At 32.6% G+C, this 24,287-nt stretch overlaps 2 protein-coding genes, 1 long non-coding RNA gene and 1 pseudogene across 3 annotated transcripts; 2 read left to right on the top strand and 2 right to left on the bottom strand.

Moving 5' to 3' along the window:
* The first annotated feature begins 72 nt into the window (after positions 1 to 72).
* Positions 73 to 2,467, top strand: LOC110733926. The gene is made up of 4 exons (XM_021913997.1): positions 73 to 418; positions 536 to 587; positions 1,119 to 1,470; positions 1,700 to 2,467. Exons 3-4 carry the CDS (start codon positions 1,123 to 1,125, stop codon positions 2,312 to 2,314), a joined length of 963 nt encoding a protein of 320 aa, XP_021769689.1. The 5' UTR covers positions 73 to 418; positions 536 to 587; positions 1,119 to 1,122; the 3' UTR covers positions 2,315 to 2,467.
* Positions 2,468 to 5,253: 2,786 nt separating this feature from the next.
* On the top strand, positions 5,254 to 6,339 carry LOC110733776. Its single transcript, XM_021913836.1, has one exon. The coding sequence runs from the start codon at positions 5,254 to 5,256 to the stop codon at positions 6,337 to 6,339; it is 1,086 nt and encodes a 361-aa protein (XP_021769528.1).
* A 1,616-nt stretch (positions 6,340 to 7,955) lies between these two features.
* Positions 7,956 to 11,334, bottom strand: LOC110733924. The gene is made up of 5 exons (XR_002513714.1): positions 11,207 to 11,334; positions 10,949 to 11,029; positions 8,541 to 8,602; positions 8,388 to 8,449; positions 7,956 to 8,301 (listed from the first exon to the last, which is right to left on the bottom strand). It is a non-coding gene; the product is annotated as an uncharacterized LOC110733924 (long non-coding RNA).
* A 4,533-nt stretch (positions 11,335 to 15,867) lies between these two features.
* LOC110733922 lies at positions 15,868 to 20,133 on the bottom strand (annotated as a pseudogene).
* Between the last annotated feature and the right edge of the window lie 4,154 nt (positions 20,134 to 24,287).

Here is a 24,287-nt window from a genome sequence, read left to right as displayed (position 1 = left end):
CACTTTTGGTTGTCTACCGAATTGACATTAATGCAAATTCAAATTAAAATTTGTTATAAAATATATTTATTGTGGATGGTCATTATGGCTTGTAACACCCTTAGGGGGCGTTTGGTTGGGGGGTTTCAGGAAACGGAATGGGAATGATTCCGTTTCTTGTCGTTTGTTTTTCCATTTCAATCATTCCCTTTACCCTTTTTTATTTTTCACTTTACCTAAAATCCCTCTAATCTCATTCCCTACCCCCCCCCCTGACTTTTGCATTCCCATTCCCCTCTTCTTTACCCACTTCTTCATCTCCTCTCTCTGAGCACCCCTCTTCTTCATCTCCTCTCGGCGAGCACCGTCAGCGACCACCACCGTCAGTGACTACCGTCAGCGACCACCACCGTCAGCGATCACCGTCAGCTTGTTCAAGGTAAACCCTAACTTCAGAATTCGCTATTTTCGTGTTTGTTCAAGGTAGATGTGATCTTTAGATTTTTTAAATTTCATTATAATACCCACCAGTATATGTGTTGATGTTTTCTTGCAGCGCATTTCCTCTTCCTTGAAATCGACGATAAACTCTTTCTTTCCGATTTAAGGTAACCCACCTCAAAAAATTATTCCAAGTATGAATAATGATTTTTTTCTTCTTCTTTCTTTTATACACTTTGATGCTCTTATGAGCTTATAATTTGCATGAATTGTTGAAATTTTTTATTTACCTGTTTGTGTTCTCCAAATGCTAATCTTGGAGGTGGGGATTTCATGCTATGAACTGTTGATTGCCGTACTTATTGTCATAGTTTTGACCCAATGACTCTAAATTTGCAGATTATTGTCATAGTTTGTTAATGGGTATAGTCTATTTTCTTCGAAATTCCTCCCTTTCTTTAGAATTGCCTCAAATTGTGGGTTTAGCTTCACAATTATAACTTAAAGGTTAAATGGAGTTAAACTGGATTTGAGATCAACTTTGAAGGTTCTTTTATCTCACTGGAGATTCATTGAATTTATGATGCTTTTTGGTGTATTGTTGAGACTTGGTAGAAGGGGTTGTTTTTTGAACAATGTTAATTTTATTCTTATATATATTCTTATGTATATGTCATGTTAATATGGTTCAAATGTAGTATTATGGAAGAAAGTAGTGCAAGTGGAGGTGGAAGGGGGAGAAACAAACGATTTTGGACTGCTCAAGAAGATGAAGTCCTTGTGGAAGCATTGTCAGAGCTAGTTGTAGATCCTCACTGGAGGTGTGAAAATGGATTCAGAAGCGGCTATATGGTTCGCTTGGAGGAGGTCATAGGTAAGGCTCTTCCTGGTTGTGGTTTAAAGGCTACACCACACATTGACTCTCGGCTTAAGACACTTGGAGCCAAGTTTAGGGCTATTTCTCAAATGTTAAATACAAGTGGATTCGTTTGGGATGATGAAAAAAAAATGGTTTCTGTGGACCGGGCTGTTTATGACGAGTTTTGCAAGGTACACCCCCTTTTAAGGTCCTTTTATAGTGAGTAATCTGTTTTTTTTTTTTTTGTTGAAATTCATGGATTGTTGATTACATTGGTTGATTGCTATGAGATTATAATTGTTCATTGGAAAATATGCCTAGTCAAATTGAACCAACATTTAGAAATATATGGTTGTTGCATTTGATATGGCTGTATGTTGTGTATTTGATGTCGTTGATGAGCATTTTTATGTCTTCCAGAGTCATCCTAATTGCAAAAACTTGTATGGAATTTCTTTCCCCCACTTTCATGAACTCGAGAAAATTTATGGCAAGGACTATGCTACTGGAAAACCAGCTGAAGGTTTTGCTGATGCAGTCAACAACTTGGAAAAAGTTGCCCCTCCACAAGTTACACTTGATTCAAGTGATGATGAGGATGTTCTATGTAGTGGTAATGTCACTCAAACTGTTACCTCTCCTCCTTATAAAAAGATCAAGATTGAAAACACTACAAAAAAAAGTAAGAGAGGAAGTGGTGGTGCCGGAAGTTCTAATGAGCTCGCTAGCTTACAAGCATTTATGAAAGACATGAATGTTCATCTTTCCACTATGGCTACTGTGATGGCACGCACTGATGATCGTGAACAACGTGCGGATGAAAGAGAGCAAAAATTAGTTGAAAAGAGTGAACAAGTGCTAGAGGAACTACTCTCTTTTAATCTTGAAGGTGTCACTCCTACCCAAGTTTTTGAAGTGGCTAACATTCTAACCGCACAACCTAACAAGCTCATGATATTTTCAAAGTGTCCGGATGCTTTGAAAGGTGCTTATGTTAAGAGTCTTCTTGGAGGAAGCGGTGATGGTAGTGCCTAATAAATTTTATGTTATGGTTTTATGTATGGTTTTGTATTAGGAAGGATTATTGGCAAAGACTTTGGTTGAATGTCAATCTTATTAGAATACTTTTGGTATGAACTTTTATCTATGAACAAGTACTTTGTAATCAATGGAGCATGAAAAATGTTATTTATAGTTTTTTTTATAATGTCTTTATAGTTTTTTTTGCTTAACTTTTTCATAACAAGGTCTTCAAGTATTAATTCATGATTTCACAGGTTTATCATATAATACAGGAATTTAAAAAATGACAATTTCATTCCCTGGCTTGAACCAAACAGTCACAAAGGGAATCAATGAACAGTTCATTCCGTTTCCTGGATACACCCAAACAACCAGGCTAAATCAGGGTCAACCCATTCCTTTCTCCTGCATTCCCTGGATTCATTCCATTCTGAATCCCCTGCGCGAACCAAACGCCCCCTTAGTATAATGCCACCCATTGTAACCTCCTTGTATCCCCCATTGCCATTACCTCCTTTGTAAACCCCACTTAAATGCAACCTTAATTGTCCATGAAGGTTATCATATGCTCATCATGTATATATAACATATTAACATGGTCTATTGAAATGAGAAGGATACAACACAATTACCTTATCAGCACCAGCGCTTATTTCATAATACGTTATCGGCACCATCGCTTAAGTTATCGGGAATCGGAGGAAACATTATTGCTAGTTGGCTTGTTGCACCAACCTCAATTAATCGAGTTGATGAAATATACAATTCGTACACAATAGTTTTTGTCCCGTTGAGGTAAGTGTAATTACCTCCACTTTGTTTTGATTACAATCATAAAAAATTTGGTCCTTTTGTTTGTTAGTGACGAACTGCCGAATTACAACATCTTTGTTTGTTACTTGTTTGCTAATTGCTATCACGTGATATTGAATTTTACTAGCCTTGTATTGATGTTGCAATTCAATTTATTAAATCATATTTATGATCTGTTGTTTTATTTTCTTAGTCCATAAATATACAGTTGTAATCATGTCGCATATTTGTATGAATCTATAAGCTACCTCTATTCGCCTTATAGTCCGTGTTAATCATTAAAAATTTGTTGATTATCCATGTTTTGTTTTCCTTTATTTATTTATTTATATATATATATATATATATATATATATATATATATATATATATATATATATATATATATATATATAGGGGTGGGATCATGTGAGAACCAAGGCTTATATGAGAACCCTCTTAAAATAAGAACCAATCTTACACCATCAATTTGAGATTATGGATGGTTGAGATTAATTATCACTTTCCCATGCATTTTCTTAGGAGCACGCATTTCAGTCATTGGTACATGCTTTTTAATTTTCTTGGTAACACGCATTTCAGTCATTAGTACATTTCACACATATGGTATGGAACAATGTATAATATTTATGGGACAATAGTTCATATTTCTGGAACAATATAAATAATATTCGAATGAAATATTATATGAAACATCAATGATTTTTATGTATAAAACAAAATCAATAGTATATGAAACAATACATATATTTTATGGAACATAAGTAGTATAAAATGAAACATAAGGTATGTTTTTTGAAACATCAATAAGGTATAAGAAATCACAGTAAACCTTGCTCATATAGAGCTCAACTATATGAAACAAGCAATAATATATATGAAACATTAATGTTATAAATTGAAACACTTGATATATTTTACGAAACATCATTAATGACGTACACTTCAACTACATTTTAACGTAACGTTCGAATTTATGTGAACCTTGCATTTTACTGAACAATCTATTGGTTTTCCAATGCAAATTAACGTGTTTCAATACAATAAATAATAAAAAGCATATAATAATGACAGTTTTTGACAGATTTTGTGTCCCAATACAAAAAACAATATCATTAGTATATGAAACAACACATATATTTTATGGAACATAAGCACTATAAAATGAAACATAAGGTATATTTTTTGAAATATCAAATAAGATATAAGAAATCACAGTACACCTAGTTCATATAGAGCCCAACTATATGAAACAGGCAATAATATATATGAAACATTAATATTATAATTTAAAACACTTGATATATTTTACGAAACATCATTTACGACGTACACTTCAACTACATTTTGTGTTTCAATGCAATAAATAATAAAAAGCATGTAATAATAACAGCTTTTGACAGATTTTGTGTCCCAATGCACAAAAATTAAAAAAAAAATACAAACAATCATTACAATTAATGAAGGTGGCCCACGTGAATTCCCACTAATGAAACAATAAATCTGAACCATTCATCTAATAAAAATGAATGGTGTTAGATGAGTTCTCATTTTAAAATGGTTCTCACCTAAGCTATGGGTTCTCACATGATCCCATTTCTATATATATATATATATATGATAGTTTTTATTTTGTTGATTTAATTAGTGGAGTATGTGATGATATACCATCATTATCATAAATATATAATATATTAAGAGAATGTTAAGACTTTATAATACAATGACCTTATTGTAATTCATAATTTGATTACCAACTATGAGTACACTAGTATTTTCTACTATATATTATCATGATTGCTATTGATTTAATTTACTATCATGGCTTATTTTTGGTATTTCAACATTTTTCTTTTGATTCATGCATTACTCTTGATAAGTGTTTCTATCTCTAATTATAATTCGCTTGCTTGATTAAGTATATATGTTTATCTTGCATAGTTAAATTAACAATAATATGGGATCTTAATATCATTAGCCTTTATATTATGCATCATTCGGTTATAATAGTAATGCTTAATTTTATTTATTTATTTTGCAATTACATATTAACACTTTTATCAACCATTATGTTTTGATATGTATATGTTTGATATTTTATGAGATCTAATTTTTGAATATTATTTTATATAGTGAAAATGTCGAACCTTGCCAAACTTGAATTCGTGGCCCTTGATATCATTGGAAAGAATTATTTATCATGGGTGTTAGATGCTGAAATACACCTAGATGCTAAAGGGCTTGGTGAAACAATCAAAGAGGCTAATAAGGCAACACCTCAAGATAAGGCTAAAGCCATGATTTTCCTTCTCCATCACCTCTATGAAGGGCTCAAAAATGAATTTTTAACTGTGAAAGACCCACAAATCCTTTGGAGTAATCTAAAGGAAAGGTATGACCACCAAAAAACAGTGATACTCCCTAGAGCTCGTTATGATTGGTTGAATTTAAGATTGCAAGATTTTAAATTTGTTAGTGAATATAACTCAACTATGTTCAAAATAACTTCTCAATTGAAATTATGTGGAGAAAATATTACTGATGCAGAAATGCTTGAAAAGACATACTCCACTTTCTATGCAAATAATATTGTCATGCGGATACAATATAGAGAAAAAGGTTTTCAAAAATATTTTGAATTAATATCTTGTCTCCTTGTGGCTGAGAAAAATAATGAGCTATTAATGAAAAATCATGAATCACATCCTACTGGCTTTACTCCATTCCCTGACGCGAATGTGACAACCCATAACAAGAAAGAAACTAAAAACAGAGACCATTCCAGCAGTAGTGGTCGAGGTGAGGTTGCTCGCGGTCGTGGCCAATGGCGCGGTCGTGGTCATGCGCGTGGATTTAGTGGATATGGTAGAGGTCGTGGAGGTCATTTCACAAACTCACATTCCCACCAGAAGTGGGAATGTAGAGATGATAAAGTTGATAAAGAGAAAAGTGTGACCAATATATGTTACCATTGTGGAGTAAAAGGCCATTGGTCTCGGGTTTGTAGAACCCCAAACCATCTTGTTGAACTTTACCAAGAATCATTGAAGAAAGGAAAGAAAGTTGAGGCAAATCTTGTTCTTGAAGATGGTGAAGGTGATTTTGATTTTGGCAATGCAAATCATTTAGAAGTTGTTGATTTCCTTACTTCCTCGGAAGGGAATAATTTTGATTTTTGCAATACAACTCATTTAGAAGTTGCTAATTTCTTCAATGTCCCATAAGGGAATAATTAAATTTATATTATTTTGTGTCAGTTTTAAGTATTAGACTTCATCTAGTGATTTACTTATGTTAATTTCTATGGTTGTAATAAGAACTTTTGCTTTATGAATTTATGAACTATTTGGGCGTTTTTATTGATTTATTTATTTTATCATCATTATTTTTATGCTTAATATTTTGACATGTATTTTATTTCATGAACAATATGGATACTACTAATCAAGTTCAGTTTGCTATGAATGGTAAAGAATTATGTCTTGCTGACAGTGCAACTACTCATACAATACAATACTTAAAAATAAAAAATATTTCTCTCATTTGATGATGAAAAGAATTAATGTGAGTACCATATCGAGTAGTACAAATATCATTAAAGGCTCCGGAAAAGCCAACATAAAATTGCCTTGGGGAACTGAAATTAAAATAAATGATGCATTATACTCCCCATTATCTCAAAGAAATTTATTAAGTTTTAAGGATATTCGCAACAATGGTTATCATATTGAGACAATCAATGAAGAAAATAATGAATACCTTTCCAGAAAAATATAATAATCCAAAGTTGGGATTATTAGAAGCGAATGAGCAAAAGTTGGTATTATTGAAACGATGGTTTCCTTTAAATCATACAGAACTCCGTATGTATTTCACCATTTGTACAAGTAAAAAATCAATTTAATAATCCCAACGTTGGTCAATTTTCGAATATTCTCAATTTTGAGGTGTGCTTTTCTCCAATTAGTTTCAAACCGGTCAACTAAAGTCAGCATCTATTATATCAAATTATAAAGTTATTTAACACGTGTTAAGCCGTAATTATTCCAAAAAAAAAAAAAAAAAAAAGAAGAAGAAAGAAAGAAAACCCCCAATCTCACCGAACCACCCCTCTCCACCCCCTCCCCCACCGGAAAAACCCTCCCTCCCTTCCTCACCTTGTAAAACGCCCCCTTCCCTTCCTCATCTTGGAAACACAAGCCCCCTTACTTCCCCAGCCCACAAAACTGCCTCCTTCCTTTTCTTACCCCGAAAACACAACCCCTCCCTTTATTTATTTTTGCTTATCCAAAAAATAATTCGAATTAATCAAATACAATTCGATTTGTATATAAATTTTTTTTTTAAAAAAAAAACCAGTCTGCCCATGCTACCATATACCCCTACCCTCCAGCAGCCCCAGCTTCTCCACCCCTCCAGCAACCCCCCACAACCAAAACCCCCTGTCGGCACACCAACCGTTTTTTCCCTACGCCGACATCCCATTCCCTCTCCACCTCGACTCATCGATCCAAGGTAGGATCCCGATCCTAACATTCTTGTTTGTACCATTAGAAAAATATTTATACCATCACACTATTTAATGATACTATTTACCTATTTAGTGGTACTTTATACCTTTGTTAATATTTACGACTGTGCCATCCTATTTGTTGCAAAATATATAAAGCCTACCCGCCAATAGTTTTCCATTAAACTCACGCTTAGTGTCAAAAGTTGACAGTATATCGAGCATGCATAGTGACAAAACAGTTGATGTGGTTATTAATCAACCGAGCAAAAAATGAACAAAATGAAGGGTATAAATATTTGAACAAAGTAAATACTTGTACGAGTTTAGTAGGAATATAAGGAGTCTGGTAGGTAACTACAAATTATAGACAATATACAAATTATCCACAGTATACTAATTTCTTTATTTGATCCAATTTAAAAATTGCCTCCAAACATTTGGCGTTAAAATATACACCATAATACGCAACATTTCACTACTATTCACTTCGTATTTATTTAAAAAAAGATGTCAAACACATTCATGATCCCAGTCAAATCGAACAGATGTCCGACATTATAATACATCAACTATAGTTCGGATCAGAAATCACTATTCAAGCTGTGTAGAGCGGTAGAGCCTGGGTGCGAAACAAGACTAGTTAGCTCCAATACCATGTTCATTTCTTCAATGTCTGCAAATAATTTGGAAGAGATCATTGATATAGTACTAAACATTGTAACATTTGCAAAATGGCACACCATTGAATCATTCACTAACCTCCTTCATTTCATTTGAAATTTCTTTGAATTGTTGAGTAATGTCTATTTTCTTCTCTTCAGCTGTAATTAAATCAAAGCAATTACTTTAACATTCTGAGAATAAAATAAAAGAAACTACAAAATGAAAATTATAGATGCAAAGTTGCCTTACCAAGTTTAGAGATATTTTTCAGCTTGTTGTTGGTCCTGACAGCAAATCTTTGGAATGCGTGACTGGAAATACAAATTCACACCATTAGAATGACCCCTAAACACCACACATACGTATAGAATGAAGACGATAAAGTAGTTCAACCATCAAGAAATCACTAGCTAGTGATACACTTTGTACACAATGAGATTAAAACCATCCCCTAGTTTTTAAGAACAGAAAATTGTAAATGCAAAAATTTTGGAGAAGTTTAGTGAGCTGCAACAGGATTGTATTAATTATTATCCTGCAGCTGGATACTAAAAGATGCTTCTTCTTTTACTATAGCTTCAAATGAACGAGTCACTCAGGAAATGGAAGATCCTGATGGCCAGAGAAAGAAGCACCGACTATAATTGATAACATATTCACATAGTTCCAAACCATAAATTCTTAACATTGGCAAAAGTCAAACACTATCCTTCAATTACAGATTCAGTATATACCAATTAATAAATTAGTTAGCAAGAGAAGAAAAGGACAGCAAGCAGCACACATTATGCATAATTTAAAGAGAGAGAGCCAGTGGCATACACACATGCTGAGTAACAAAAGCGGTGAAAAGTGCTTGAACAAATTAGTTTAAGGTTTAGTGACATTGGATGAAATATAAACGTGAACCAATAATAATCTTCTACAGCAACATACTCTGTACAGTCTAAATGAGCAATATATTTTTCAGCAAAATCAGCCTATACATTCAATACAATAACTTCAAGAAACAATATAATCAAAACCATTCAAGCTCCAGCACAACAGCTAACACTGCATGATAAGCAAAGATAAAAGCCTTGATAAAAATGTTGCTTCAACGAAAGCCCATAAAGAAAACAGAAAATTCTATTGAGCCAACCAGTTGAAGCTTAGATAAATTCTACTCCCTCCGTCCCACAATATTAGTTTCTGTTTTCCTAGTTAGGAGACCCAAAATGTTGTTCCTGTTTCTATTTTTGGATAGTATGTAAACACCATTATACCCTAATTTTTTTTAACTTTATTCTATGAACTTCCTAATTTACCCTTAAATTATCCCCTTGCATTGTACTTTTTTCCACTTTCTCTCCCTAATTTTTATCTATAATTGTACTTTTCACTTTTTTCTCCTAAAATTATTCGCTTGCCTTGCACTTTTGTCTAGGTTTTTTCCACTTTTAATGTACTTCTTTTACTTCTCCTCCCATTTCTTAAATACCGTGAAAAAAACACAATAGAAACTATATTATGGGACAGAGGGAGTAACAAGAAAACAATGAAATGACATTCCCAAGAAAAAATTAACAAACTACTGACTTGGTAGATAAAATTTGCTTTTAAATAAATGCACAAGAAATTCAACACCACTCAATCACTTACATCTTTCGCTTAAACAAAAGCTCATAAAGAAACCGCAAAATTCCACTGAGCCAACCAGTTGAAGCTTGGCAAGATTAAAACAGGGAAAAATAAAGAAACATTCCCAAAGGAATAAATCAGCAAAGCAGTGAAAAAACTAAAAGCCACTACAAATGGAAATCAATTCATCCAATTCACCCAAAATGGCTGTTTTTTAGGTAAAATATACTCAAAACAATTCAAGCTACAGCAAACCAGTCATATTATACTGCAGCCTAGCAAAAATGAATGTCTCGAAGATCTTTTGCTTCAACGAAAGCTCATAAGGAAACTGAAAAATTCTATTGAGCCAACCAGTTAAAAGCCTAATTAAATTCTAACAAAAAAGAATGGATTAACATTCCAAAACAAACATTGATTCAGCGAACTGTTCCCAACTTCTGAGAAATCATGACCTCAAGCTAGAAGCCACAATACAATAAATTCAACTTATCTTATAATCTTAAAATACTACTTCTAAAGTACAACAATTTACTCAAAACCATTCAAGCTATAATGTACTACAGAATAGCAAAATTATGAAAGTCTTGAGACATATTTCGCTTCAACGAAAGCCCATAAGGAAATTGAAAAATTCTATTGAGCCAACCAGTTGAAGCTTAATCAGATTCTAATAGGAAACGATCCAATGACATTTGATAACAAACACAAAATCAGCAAACCAATTCTCATATAATGTTCAGGAAGTATTGCACAGATTGAAATATCTCGGGTAATCTACGAAAGCACTAAATCAAAAATTAAAACATTCTGAATCCACAACATTCATCTTTATCAATCATCAATAAAAAAAAAATACAAACAAAAATATAACAACATCACAATCATTCAAAAAACCATAAATTTCTAAAAATTTCGGATTAGATAATGCAAAATAAACTAATACCACGAATTATTGCAATTTTTAAGTAAAATCATGCGACATTCATAGGAATAGGGAAATCGCACAAAAACGAAAGGGGGGAGAGATTCGATACCTATTAGCGAGACCATCAACGATGAGTTGATTGGCGACATAGGAAATCAATCTTCCAACACTAAAACCAGCCATAACTAAGCTGCAAATTACAGAGTAAAAATCGACGATTGGAAACAATTAGGGTTTTCACAAACGAAAAAATTAGGAATAATCGATTAGATTTTCAGAGCAGAAGAGATAAAAAAAATCAACAATTAACGATGAATAAGATTCGATTGGGAGGAGAGAGAAGAAAGGATTGAGAGAGTAAATTCACCTGCGAAGAGGTATAAAGTCAAGATTCAGAAACCCTAAGTTCTGGAACTCACCAGAATGTACTATAATTGCAAAGGGAAGACGGCTAAAGGCGGTGAGTCGTCGTTTATATATGGAATATGGTTGTATTTGGGTATAAACGGGTCAGACCCTCATCTTCGAATATGGTTGTATTTGGCCGTATTAACCCGTTTATCGATCTTAAATGAACTACAGAGTACGGAGTAAATTACTCCCTCTGTCCCGTAATATAACTTCTTTTTTGGTTTTTGGGCAGGAATTAAGAAAGTTGTAAATTTTTTAAAACTAATGATATATATGTGCATGTAGGATTAGAGAGAGATAGAGAGAAAGAAAAAGTGGTTGGAAATAATTGAAGAGATAGAGAAAAAAAGTGTTGAAAATTGATGTTAAAAGTACAAAAAAGTAAAGGAAAAAAGATGACAACTTATCAAAAAGAGGGTAATAATGTCAAAAAATACATCCTTTAGATAGAAAGAACCATTGTATTTTGGTTTACCCAAAAAGGAAATGAGGCTTTGTATCAGTAGACGGAGGGAGTACTATGTAAATTAGTAAACTAGTTTATGCTCGTGCCAATACACTGAATTTTCAAACTAAAAAACTATTAAATTAGTATGATTAGCTAACCACGTTTTCATGAGAGGGGAGTATTAGAGGTTTGCTCCCCCTTATTGAAGCCACTCTTAAATAATATGAAGTAATATAGATATAGATACGGGAGTTGAGCTAGATAAGAATGAAACTAATTACGAAGTATATAATAATGATGATTATACTAACAATGTTGCGGGTTAATCTTGTTATACATTAAAGATGGACAAACTTTAAAAAAACATCCGGGTTACAATAAACTCACTGTAAATCGGCCCATATTAAGCAAATGTAGGTATTTGAGTTTGGGCTGACACATGTGAGTAATATATCAGCTTATTTTTTTACTCGATGTTATGGAAACATTTCCATTTTCTCTCTCCTTTCTTTCTCTCTCATCCCCCTCCCATATATAAACTCTTACTTCTCTTTCCTTATTTTCCCACTTTCAAAAACTCTCTCTCCTGAATTTTTTCTCTTTCCTCTCCATTGCTGAACTATAGCATTCTTTGTCTTCCATTTGCAATATCATCTTGATTTCCAACTTTAAATTTGTTATTTTAATTTTTTGTGTTTTTCTAAAACCAAATTTGATATTTGTTACTTTGTTCATCTACTTTTTTTTCAATTAATGTTTTTGTTTATTTATGTTAATCTTACGAAGAAGACAACTGCCCTTACTATTCAAAGTTTTAAACGAAAGAATAGAAGTTATATTTTCTAAATTTGTAATGTAATTTTTTATTTTTATATTACATTGTCGATTTTTCTACATTTTTATGGGTAAAATTTTCTTAAATTATGGGTAACTTTGGCCTTATAGGTAACTTATGTGATTTTATGAGTAACTTTTGTGAGTATAAGAATAAATTTTGGGTAACTTTTGTAATTTTAAAAGGTAACTTTTGTAATTTTAGAGGTAACTTTATATGTATAATGGGGTGACTTTTATTATGTTAAGGGTAATTTTATATGTATAATGGGGTAACTTTATATATACAAAGAGGAAACTTTGTGTTTATTATGGAGTCAAAGTTCCTTTGAGTCCTCCCTACTTTCTCACTCTCTCCTCCAAATTCCATTGAAGCAGCACGAGAAAGAAGAACAAATCACATTAGTACATTACAGAGCATGATAATTTCAAGCAATTTCTCATTTTCTCTTTATTCAATATTATTTTTGTGTGAATTTAAGTGAATGGTTGTCAGTTTTTAGTAATTTCTCACTCATTCTCCTCCATGTTTCTCCATTGGAATTTTGCTCCATTTAAATATTGATGCTCATCTCTGTAATTAGTTTTTAGGCCAGGGGTACTTGATAAAAATTGGGGTTGGTAGTGTTCGATCTTTGTGTAACATATTTGATAAGTTTTGTTTTTCCTTTTCTTTTTTAGGAGGAATTAGCTTGTTGCCTTATCTTAGAGTGGCACGTGAGGAGATCCGATTAAATTAAAATATGAAAATTATAGGAATAAATTAGTAACATCAACTATCCAAAATCAACATCAAAATATAATCAAAATCATGCTTTGAATTCATTAAAACAACTTAAAATTAAATTAGGAGAAAAGAGTTTTTTTTTCTTTAAATACCAAACCGCCAAAAAGAGGAGAGAGAGGAGGGCGCGCGGCGACAGCTGGTGGTCGCCGGTGCTGCTGTTGGCCGCCGGCGGTGGTCGCCGATGGTGTGTGGGGAGGAGGAGAGAGGGGCGTGGGAAAGAGAGAGAAAAAGAGAGGAAAAAGGAGAGAAAAAAATAAGAGGAAAAATTTGGGGTTTTGTAAAATATGACAATTTGATTCTTGAGTGTGAAATTCTTGAGGTTTTGGGGTATTTATATCCCTTTTTTTAAACAAAAATACTTATTTACAAAACTGTCATTACTAATCCTACTTCTCCTTGAATTCTCCTTTGAGGTCAACTTGTTGGGCTCTAAAGAATTCTTTGATTCCCAATAATTTAATTGATGTTGATCCAAATTAAAATAATTTATTGCCCTCAATTAATAACTCATATTATTTTATACACACTTATTTTATATTTAAATAATTAATTCATTTAAAATGAAATGAATCATTTTAATTTATAAATAAAATAAATAATTTATTTATATAAAATATTATAAACATACGAGGTATTACAATGCTTAACTGTATTGTACTTGCGCGCCTATGCCACATTTAACTTATTTTAGCATGCTTTGTCATGCTAGATCTTGTTGTGCTTTTAAAAAAGGGGGGGTCAAGGCTCGACTCATGACTTGGCATGCACATCTTAATTCATTTTGGATCAGAAAAGATTAAATCATAATTTAAAATGTATACTACCGAGTAATTGTTAACCCATACTCCCTCTGTCCCTATTTTTTGCCCTATTTGACTTTTCACGGTTTCCAAGACGCGTCTTTGAACGTACATATCTTCATTTCCATACACGTAAAAATTATAAAAATATGATATTAATAAAATATGCAATGAGTCGAGTCTAACAAGAACACACACGACTATAATAACTATTATAAATTAACGGTAATTTACGGTCAAAGTTTAACCCAAAGAATGACAATGGGGCAAAAATAAATTAAGGGAGAGGGAGTATATAATAACTTTACACTAGTAACTCTAGTCTTACACTTTTGTTTGTTTGCTGTAAATAGGATCTAATCCCCACCAATTGTAATTCAGTGCTTATTCTCTTATCATATAGTCACTGCTAGAGGTGTCAATTCGGGTAAATAGTTCGGGTTTGGGTTGGGTTTATTAGTTTCGGATTATAACAGGTTGAAAATATTAGCGGGTCGGTTTGGGTCGATTTTGAAAATTATCGGGTCAGTTCGGTTTGGTTTTTTTATTTTTATTTTTTTATTTTTTTACTACGGTTTCCATTTGGGTCGGGTCTTAATCGGATCGGTTTGTAGTTGGTTCGGGTCATAATCAGTTTGGGTTGAATCGGGTCGGTTTGAAAATGAGTTTAGCCACTGTAAAGTGGGTTTTGGTTCAAACAGTTTGGGTCCTAATCGGATCGGTTGTAATCGGTTCGGGTCAATAATTAGTTTGGATTAAACTGGGTCAGTTTCAAAATGGGTTTCGGTTCAAAACAGATCGGGTAAAACAGAGTCCGATCATTAGCGGTTCATGTCATAATCGGTTTGGATTGAACTTGGTCAGTTTGAAAACGGGTTTACCCAATTTAAAGCGGGTTTCAGTCCAAAACATATTGGGTTAAAATCGAGTCGGATCATTATCGAATCGAGTTAGTCAGATAATAGGGAGGAATGGATCATGTTATAATCAAGTTAAGTCATATATAAGTTAGGTTTATCAAGTAGTGGGTTGAAAGGATCAGATTATAAACATATTGGGTTACGGATTGTAAACGACTCAATCATAACAGGTTACCAGTCGTAAACGGTTCGGTCTCAACGGGTTATGGATCGTAAACAATTCGGTCTCAACGGGTTACAGGTTCAAAACGGTTCGGTCACAACGGGTTACGGGTTGGACCGATTCAGGTTTATCGGATTTTTGCCGGGTTTAAACGGTTTTCGGTTTAAAATGGGTCGGGTTACTATCGGGTTTAGACATAGTTGATTTGGTTTGTTGTCAGTTTCAGGTTGTAACAGTTTGGCTTGATAACGGGTCGGGTGATTAACGGTTCGCATAAATTCGGTTCAGTTCAGTTTCGGGTTAGGAAAAATTGGGTCTGGTCGGTTTTCGATTTTCAAACAATGGATTTTTAATGGTTTAGTTCCTTTTCGAATCGGTTCAAAACAGTCGAATTTAACGATTTGGGTTAGAAACTGATAACTCTAATCACTACTAATTGAATATGTACTTCTTTTAAAGTTTGATTTCTCTCTCTTTTAATTGCATTTTTACTATTGATCGATTGTTAGTATCAACTTGTCTTTTACCAACATCTTTAATTTTTTCTTTTCTTATACTTGTATTTCTTTGAGACGCATAATCTTTACCCATTTAATCTTGGTACCATCCCTTAGACAAAAATGATCGATCATCTTACATTGCAAAATTTGTCCAAAGCTGTAAACACAAGTAATATTAAGAAGCGGAGTAATAGAGAATGGAAAATGCTATTGATCGAGGAAAAAAATTATATTACATGTAACCATTTTTAGTTTTAATAGGTTACACCCTTTCACAAGTGAGCTAGGAAAATTTGATTCCAAGTATCAGGAACACCAGGCAAGCACCAATGTATACAATCAGCATGATGCAAAGGGTCAGCCTTTTGCTCATCAGTCAGCAATTTACCTCCTGTCTCTGTGTATACTTTGGTGTGTGCATCAACTCTATATTCTGATAATTGTGTAACATTAAGGACTGTTATAGGGACCTTCATCTTCCCTATTACATCTCCCACCACCTTCATTATCCGTTTATCGGACCCGGATCCCCAATGCCCTCTCTTCTTCACCGGTCTTGTTTCATTGGAGCACTTGATACCATCCTTATTATTCCACTCAACAGGCCTGTAAAAGGGGAAAACAATGAAGTTAAGGATGTGCAAAAGCTTATTGTCTAGTCAATTTGAGCCACTTTTGTTATACAGTTAGGTGGTGGTAAGCTATAACTTCCTTTGTGTTTAAAACGTAATTCGTTTGCGGCCGTGTTTAAATAAATAAAACTTTTCATTTTTTAGTAACTTCTCTCTATTTTTTTTTGTTTTTTTGATAATATTCTCTATCTTTACTTTTTAATTATATTCTACTAACTTATGGTTTCCACAAAACTCCTTACTTTCTTCTCTATCCTCAAACTTATACCCCACTACCTATTATTTTAATAAATTCAACTAACCTTTTTAAAACTTCGTGGAAGTAAAACGTTTTATTTATTTAAACGTTGAGAGAGTATAGTGGAACAAAAACCTGACTTCTAGTAGTTACATTATCCGTAATTGTTCCCTAAACTAGTTTGGAAATGGATCATGAAATTCCAAATGAGTATCCAATCTGCCCATACTCACTTTCGACTAAACTTGCAAAATCTAAAGTATATTGATAGAGGATCTATTTAGGAATCTGGATAGCACAGGCTCCACTATTTTTTCCAAAAATGTTAAATTTAAATTTATTGGCAATTAGGGGTAAATTCAAGTTTATCTCTGAGATAAATTTATGAATATATCTTCTCTCACAACCTAATCATTTTTTTTTTATTTTTTAAATGATAAAAGTAAAATAATAAAGTGGCACATAAATCAATGCATAAAATTGTGAGGGGAGATAAACTAAAATGTTAATCTCTGAGATTAATTGAGGCTCACTCGGCAATTAGTGCCACCAACTTAATAATTCTAGATTCGTTAATGAGAGCTTTTGCAAGGCTGAAACATAACTACTTCAGGAGAGAAAGAATGATGTTAAAAGGGAAAGAAAGAAAGAAGGCCATACCTCATGTGAGTAGGAGACATTGTAGTGAAAAACACCCTTGTTTTGTTAGGATCAATGGTTGAATCAACCCAATTGGCCCATGTCTTTAAACCAATTCTGTAAGCAACTGGAGCATCAAGCTCTTCATACCCTTCTTCTCCATTTGCAAATGAGCCCCATCTGTAAATTTATCCAAAACCACAAACCTTTCAAGTTTCTTGTTGTTTAAAATTACGAGTAAATGATTAAAGACACAGAGTACACTCCATCCAATACCTTTTCTGTTTTTATTTTGTTAATTATAACGTTCTAATATGCATTATTTATATATTCAACTTTGAATTTCTGAAGATTAGCAAATGTTAAAACAACTGTGGGGTCTTCTTCGACTTAGCTAAATGTATAATTTCAAAAGATCTTGAAGATATTCTTGGTTGAACTAATGGGTTAATGTACGTACTCTTGATAGATGTAATCGTCAAAACATTATAACAAAAGATACAGAGAAAGTAATTAACATACTTTAAATTAATAATATGACAACTAAATTCGAAGAATATATATATAGATATAATTTTGAAATAATGAAAACTTACAGTGAATTAATCTTCAAGCCACTCATCCACCAAACATAGGTGTTAAAGAGAAGGAAATCAACGCCTAACCAATGTTTGGCATGCTTTGCAAATTGAATCCACCTTCAATATCCTCTTCCTAGGATCTCCTACTATGTGGATATCAGAATTTGATTCCACCAGAAATGGGGCCCAGTAAAATTCAATTGTAGCATTGTATTCCTGTTAACACGTGCAAAAATAATTCAATAGCCGTATAGGTGCATAGTCCAAGATTTTAGTCTATTTTTACTGTTTCTCTATTATATTTTGTCTCTATCGTTACTAATGATTTTTATTAAACTAATTTTATTTTTATTGAATATCATTTTTGTAAGGTGGAGTGAATATAGCTTAAAAAGTTAGAGCTTTATTTCCTCATACTTGTATATAGTAAAACTTAAGTTAAGCATAAGTACCAGAAAATAGTTAAAATGAAGCATTCACATAGTGCACTAGAGAAATCTAGCTAACTAGCTAGAATGTAACATCATATAGTCTGATTAATTTTGTTTTTAATTTTTGTAAAACTAATTATTGATTTTTTTAATTAATAAACTTTATACTTAGATTTATGCATGAAGAAAATGATATAGAAGCTATTAAAGTAACTTGCCTTGGCTCTAAAGACTGAATGAACACGTCCACGTTTCATTGACTTTTGATCTTTTGGTATGATTGACTCCACTAGGCAAACAAAAGATTGCCATTGTCCTCTTTGTAATGAATCACCAACAAACAACATTCTCTTCCCTTTTAGCTTTCTCAATGCTCTATTTGGATCAAATCTGAAGAGTAAAATCAATTTTCAACAGCTTATATTTCTACTTCAATTCAACAGCGAGTAACGGTACATGCATACATATGAGTCACAACATTAAAGAAGAAGTAAAATAGCTGACGTTCATATAAATTTAATTAGTAAGCAACTCCACAACCAATTATCAATTGGCTTGAAGCTAGGATGAATTCTAATGATGATAATTGAGTTTATATGTACTCCGATTTATTTCCAATACCTGTCACGTGTTGACCCATTGGAGTTTTGATAAACTAATCTATAGTATAAAAATAAATAAAAATATAATCATTATTAACCATAAATTATATTCCCTCAGTTCCTTTTTGTTCTTTCCCTTAAATTTTTATTTTATTTTATTTATTTTATTTTATTTTTTATTTTTTATAATTTTTTGCGTGTGAGACAAAAAATATCAAACGTGAAGGATAAAAATGATCAATTTGGAGGGAGTATATAACTATACCACAACATAGTAGAAACCTTGCATGAAATTGTACATTTATAGATGAAAATTAGATAGATGCGTAGTTTGGTCCTCTGTATTTGTTTGCCAAATGATATAATTGGCTATTATATTTTTCTGTAACTTGAAAACTTTTACATTTCAATTATGACCCTTAGCTTAGAGTTGAAACTAAAACCACTAGAATCAAGTTTGGATGGATTGGAGCAAGAAAGAATAAATGATGGAATGAAAAAAAAAAAAAAAAAAAAAAAAAAGCATGATGAGTTATATTGCTAAGTTGTACTGTACCTAGGCAAAGAACATTCATCAGGTTGCCATTGCCAGTAGCGATAATCCGAATCAGGTCGTCCGTTCTTCACACATGAAACTTGTCTGTCTAGATATGGGCAACTTCTATCCGAGTAAAGAGGTTTTATCGATCGATTATACACCCATCTTCCTTCAGTTATATCACATATATCCACGTCATACTCCAATTTACCTTCCTCTTCCATAGCATCTATTTTCGCCCTTCTACCATCTACCCAATAATTCAAAACACTAACAAATACATAAGTTGTATACACTTATATATGCGTACGTGAAGGGGTGCACATTCATGTTTGTCACGTGCGTGCACACACCTTACAAGGTTGTGCCATGCTGGTGCATGAAATAATTTGCGACTATTATTTCTTACCTGTTGCATCACGGGCGGCTCTCCTAGCCGCGCAAGTATTGAACCTCATGAAGGAAGTTGAAGAAAGGAAGCTGATTCTTTCATTGTACAGTAAAACCAAAAACGCAAGAGCACAAACAACTCCTGCAAGCATAGGAAGATGTAGTTTCCCTCTATATGATTTCATCATTGTGATAATCATACTAATTAATACTCCTAATAATAATAACCTAGAATTGTATCAACGTAACGATTTGAAGGGAAAGATAAGAGAAAAAAGAAGAAGCATTGTGAAGAATCAAGAGCTAGATTTAAGAGGTTAATTTTGATTAATTTTTAAATTTGGTAGCTCTTGAAGTTAAAAAAAGAATTAAACTAAATGATGAAGACAATTGTTTGTTGCAATATTTTATAGGTTGTTGAGTAAATGTAAAGCTAAAGGAACTGATAGTTGAGGGAGCTAATTGACCCCTTTTCTTATAAAAAAATCCTTTAATTAATAATAAAAAGTTGGGTATCTCACATTTTTTCGATGTAGAAGAAGCATGTATAAGATATTCTTTATTTTTGTTGTTATTTTAATTTGTTGGACATATAAGATAAAACCTACCAAAATTCCTACTATTGTCGTGTTTATATATGTACGTAATTAATATATGACAATAATGTTTGGATTACTTATTAATGAATTTGGTGGAAATCCCAGCTTCATTGTCACGTCCATATATAATTGGAAAGAATCTTGGTTTACATGCTAATGAATTTGGTGGAAAATTTATTAGCTTCTTATAAGCAGCAAATATTATTATGTACGAAGTAATAAGTATAAATTATTGGTGAATATAATACGTATTTCTCAAACTTAAACCGATGGTTGAAGACCAGAATATGTTTTATACTTTATAACGCCCTCTTACACGAGAGCCCGTTGGGCTTGAAGTGTGGATCTAGCATGGGTCCTCCTCAGCTCATACCCAACGCTTAATAATATTCCACTTGAAGATGGGGGTGGATGAGATTCGAACCTGTGACTTTTGTGTCACGTTGGCTTTGATACCATGTTAGAAGACCAACCAAAGTTATCAAAATCAGGATTGTACTTTGAATCGGAAGGGGCTCTTGAAGATAATACAATCAGAATCAAATCGTAAAATATCAAAACGTCATATCCAAATTTAATTAAATATATTAAAATTATGAGATTAAAACCTAATTATTGGTAGAAAATAGTTGTTTACCCATTAAGCAACCAATAATTGACATAACATATTTATAAATAACTTTGTAAGCATGTTTTAAACTTGTAAGGATTTCGTTAGTTAAGAGAAATATGTAAAATCAGGTAGAATTGTAAATCGAATCGTATGACACACATAAATCGTAAAAACGTAAGATTCTAAGATTTAAATCGGAAATTAATCAATGACACCAACTCAACCACAAGCTTAAGTTGATGGTTGAGGCATAAAAATATGTTTTAATAACCATTTAGATAAAAATATATATGAATGTCATTCATTGTTAATAAGTCTGACAACGAAACAATATTTTTTTTAGAAGTTAATAATATGATGACGTGCTGATCATATCCTTTTCACTGTATAGTTTATTGTTATTCATTGATTAGTGCTATCAATTTATCATATTGTTGTATGCTTAAACTATTGACCAAATAGTATCCAAAAACAAAAAAAAAGACATTCATGATTCATGATAGTTCAAAGGAGCTAATAGTATGCTTAGTTAACTTCTTATTACTTGTGTTCGGTCAAAAAAGAAAAAAAAAAAAACCTTCTTACGTATGATATGAGTCATATAACAAGAAAGACATTGTAACATTGATTTGTGCTGATTTCGATCATTAAGTTTTTTAGGTTGTCCATAAAAAAATTAATAAATAAAAAATATATACTTTGTAGTATTTTTGTTTTCAAGAAAAGATAAACAAGATACAATTAGATCCATCATTTCGATCATTAAATAGCATATAATATAAACAAATGTGATTAAAATTGACTATTTTAGACCAATTTTAATGGAACATTTATAGGCTAGCTATAGCCTAATACTCTAAGTCTCTAATAGACTACTAGCAGGTAATTAGGTATAGGGTATAATTAAGTAATTAATCATCATACCATTCAAGAATTAAGTGTAAAGATTATGATGTAAGAATTATTGCTACTTCAGTTGTAGACAATATCAGTGTTGTTACTGTTAGTATTTTTGCGTTGTAAATTTGCAATTTATCAACTTCGCGCACTAGTCTCAACATTACTTGCTGCATAAGTCTACCTTTGACCCACCTCCATTGTACTGTAACTAAGTGATGCACAAGTTATTTTATACGAGTAGAGAAAGTACGAGTAGCGAAAGTAGGCGGAAAAAATAATAAAAGTAAACATTGAGATGGATCTAATAATCTCATGTAAAATATAATTTGTTTTTGAATATAATTCACCTTATTTATTCTTAAAGTACTCATAATATATATACACTAAATAAAAAGAAATAGATGAAGTAAGTATTGGAGAATTAGATTATTTGGTTTTCTGGGCTTGGCCCTCTTTCTCACCAAAAAAAAGAAAAAAGAGATTATTTGGTTTTACAATATGAATAAAAAGAAATAGATAAAGTATCGGAGAATTAGATTATTTAGTATTCTTTCCACCTTTAAAGTTATTCTTATCTCGATAGTGATTGTCTCATAAAAAAATCATCATAGTAGGATAAATGAATTTTTAGAGACGAAAACAGTATTATAAAGTTCGTTCCCTCTATTTAATAAACTACTTTTTATGTATATTATAATACATGTAAGCAGATTATAAGGTCACATTTTTCTTACCTTTTACACTAGTTTGACCATAAATACTCACAAACGATAATATTCTATAATACAATATATAGTTTAATCACTCTCATTTATTATCGATCACTCATTTTAAAATCAAAGTACGATAAATGTTCGTTTTATCATAACTAGTCTTTTTTTTTTCTCCTCACCTCAAGTTCACAAAATGATGAATAAAAGATTTCTCATGGAATGTTCCCTCAACTCTGGTACGTCAGCATGGTCCAGAGTTGGAGGTTAAATAATACTAAAACACAGTTGTAGAGTCATTTTTGCTTGGAACCAAAGCAAATTGATTGGCAATAAAAGCCACAACAATAATGAGCTAGCTAGCAAACCACATTCTGTTCTCGTCTTGTTGATATAGCATGACTACTTGAGAGCGAATTTGTCTAATTTTTACCTTAAAATGAATTAAAGATTTAAACCTAACGTTTTCAAAGTGTGATGGACGTTACCTTATATTAAGAGAAAAATAAATTAATAAATTGGTGTTATTGATTTTAGAGTATTTTCTCACTACCCCAATTTCCAAGTGCCCACTAATGTTGTGTTAATTGCTATTAATGAAAGACAAAAGCTAACGAGCGTCATCGGGGTGTTAAATAAGAGAACTAAATGTGGAAATATTAAAGTAAAATTAACATTAATTATAGCGATTGATGCTTGATTTTGTCATGCATTCCGAACTTAATACTATTTTAAGTAATATATTAAGTAGTTATATAACACCCCGGGGCATTTGTTAGCAAGCTCCTTAATTAAATTACTTCTTATGCAAGAAAAGAAAAAGTGATTGAACTCATTGCTTGGGAAACTAATCACTTCTCCTTGCTAGACCTTCGCTTGGACTTCTTATGGACCTCCTCTTGTTTGGGAACCTCCATCACGTTTTATAATTATTGATTTTGGGTGGAAGTGTTTAGGACAAAAGGGCTAAAGTCTTAATAATTATTCCACAATAGTCAAGCTAAGGGTTCTGCATAAATTATCTAGCCTTTTTTTTTTTTAAGGTGTTAATCGACCTCCAATTTATAGGCTATTCGAATTAGGGTTAATTAACTGACACGACAACAAGGGGCGAGCAAGATTGAAGGTCGCGTGTCGGTGGTGTGCACAACATTTGAAGTAACTCGTGCCAAGGGCGACTATGCGAGATCAGATATTGTGCACGGCATTATGGGAAGATTTGATCTTGAATCTTTGAGAAATACGGGATCTTTGGCGAGCACAACTTCAGGAGTAACACTACACCACTTTGAGAGTTGTACGCGGAATCTTCAGCAGCACGTGGTAATTAAAACTAAGCTGTAGGCGTCATTCGAAGCGCGCCTACTTAACCATGTTGTGAATATACTTGGCACTCATAGGAAGTAGGAATTGACATACGATTAGGGACAAAACAAAGTAGGGAGCCGCCAATAAGTTTTTAAGGAACTTGTAAACTGTTCACGGATCATTATAAGGCAACCACGATTAAGGGACAACGAAGGCAACAACGATTGACCCGTGAAGGTTACACCCCATTCATAATCCATGAAATTACTAACTCCATATGGTTAGGAAGCACGAAAGGAGGATCGAGAATGATGGTACGAAGTGAGTCATGGAGTCACCTTCGCCCGTATTGGCCGCCTCTACTCGATTCTTATGGTGAAAAGTGATTCCTGCGATCTTAAAGG

This window comes from Chenopodium quinoa, unplaced genomic scaffold, assembly GCF_001683475.1.
Source record: "Chenopodium quinoa cultivar QQ74 unplaced genomic scaffold, ASM168347v1, whole genome shotgun sequence".
Classification (NCBI taxonomy): Eukaryota; Viridiplantae; Streptophyta; class Magnoliopsida; order Caryophyllales; family Amaranthaceae; genus Chenopodium; species Chenopodium quinoa.
This window is presented reverse-complemented; position numbering and strand designations above follow the sequence as displayed.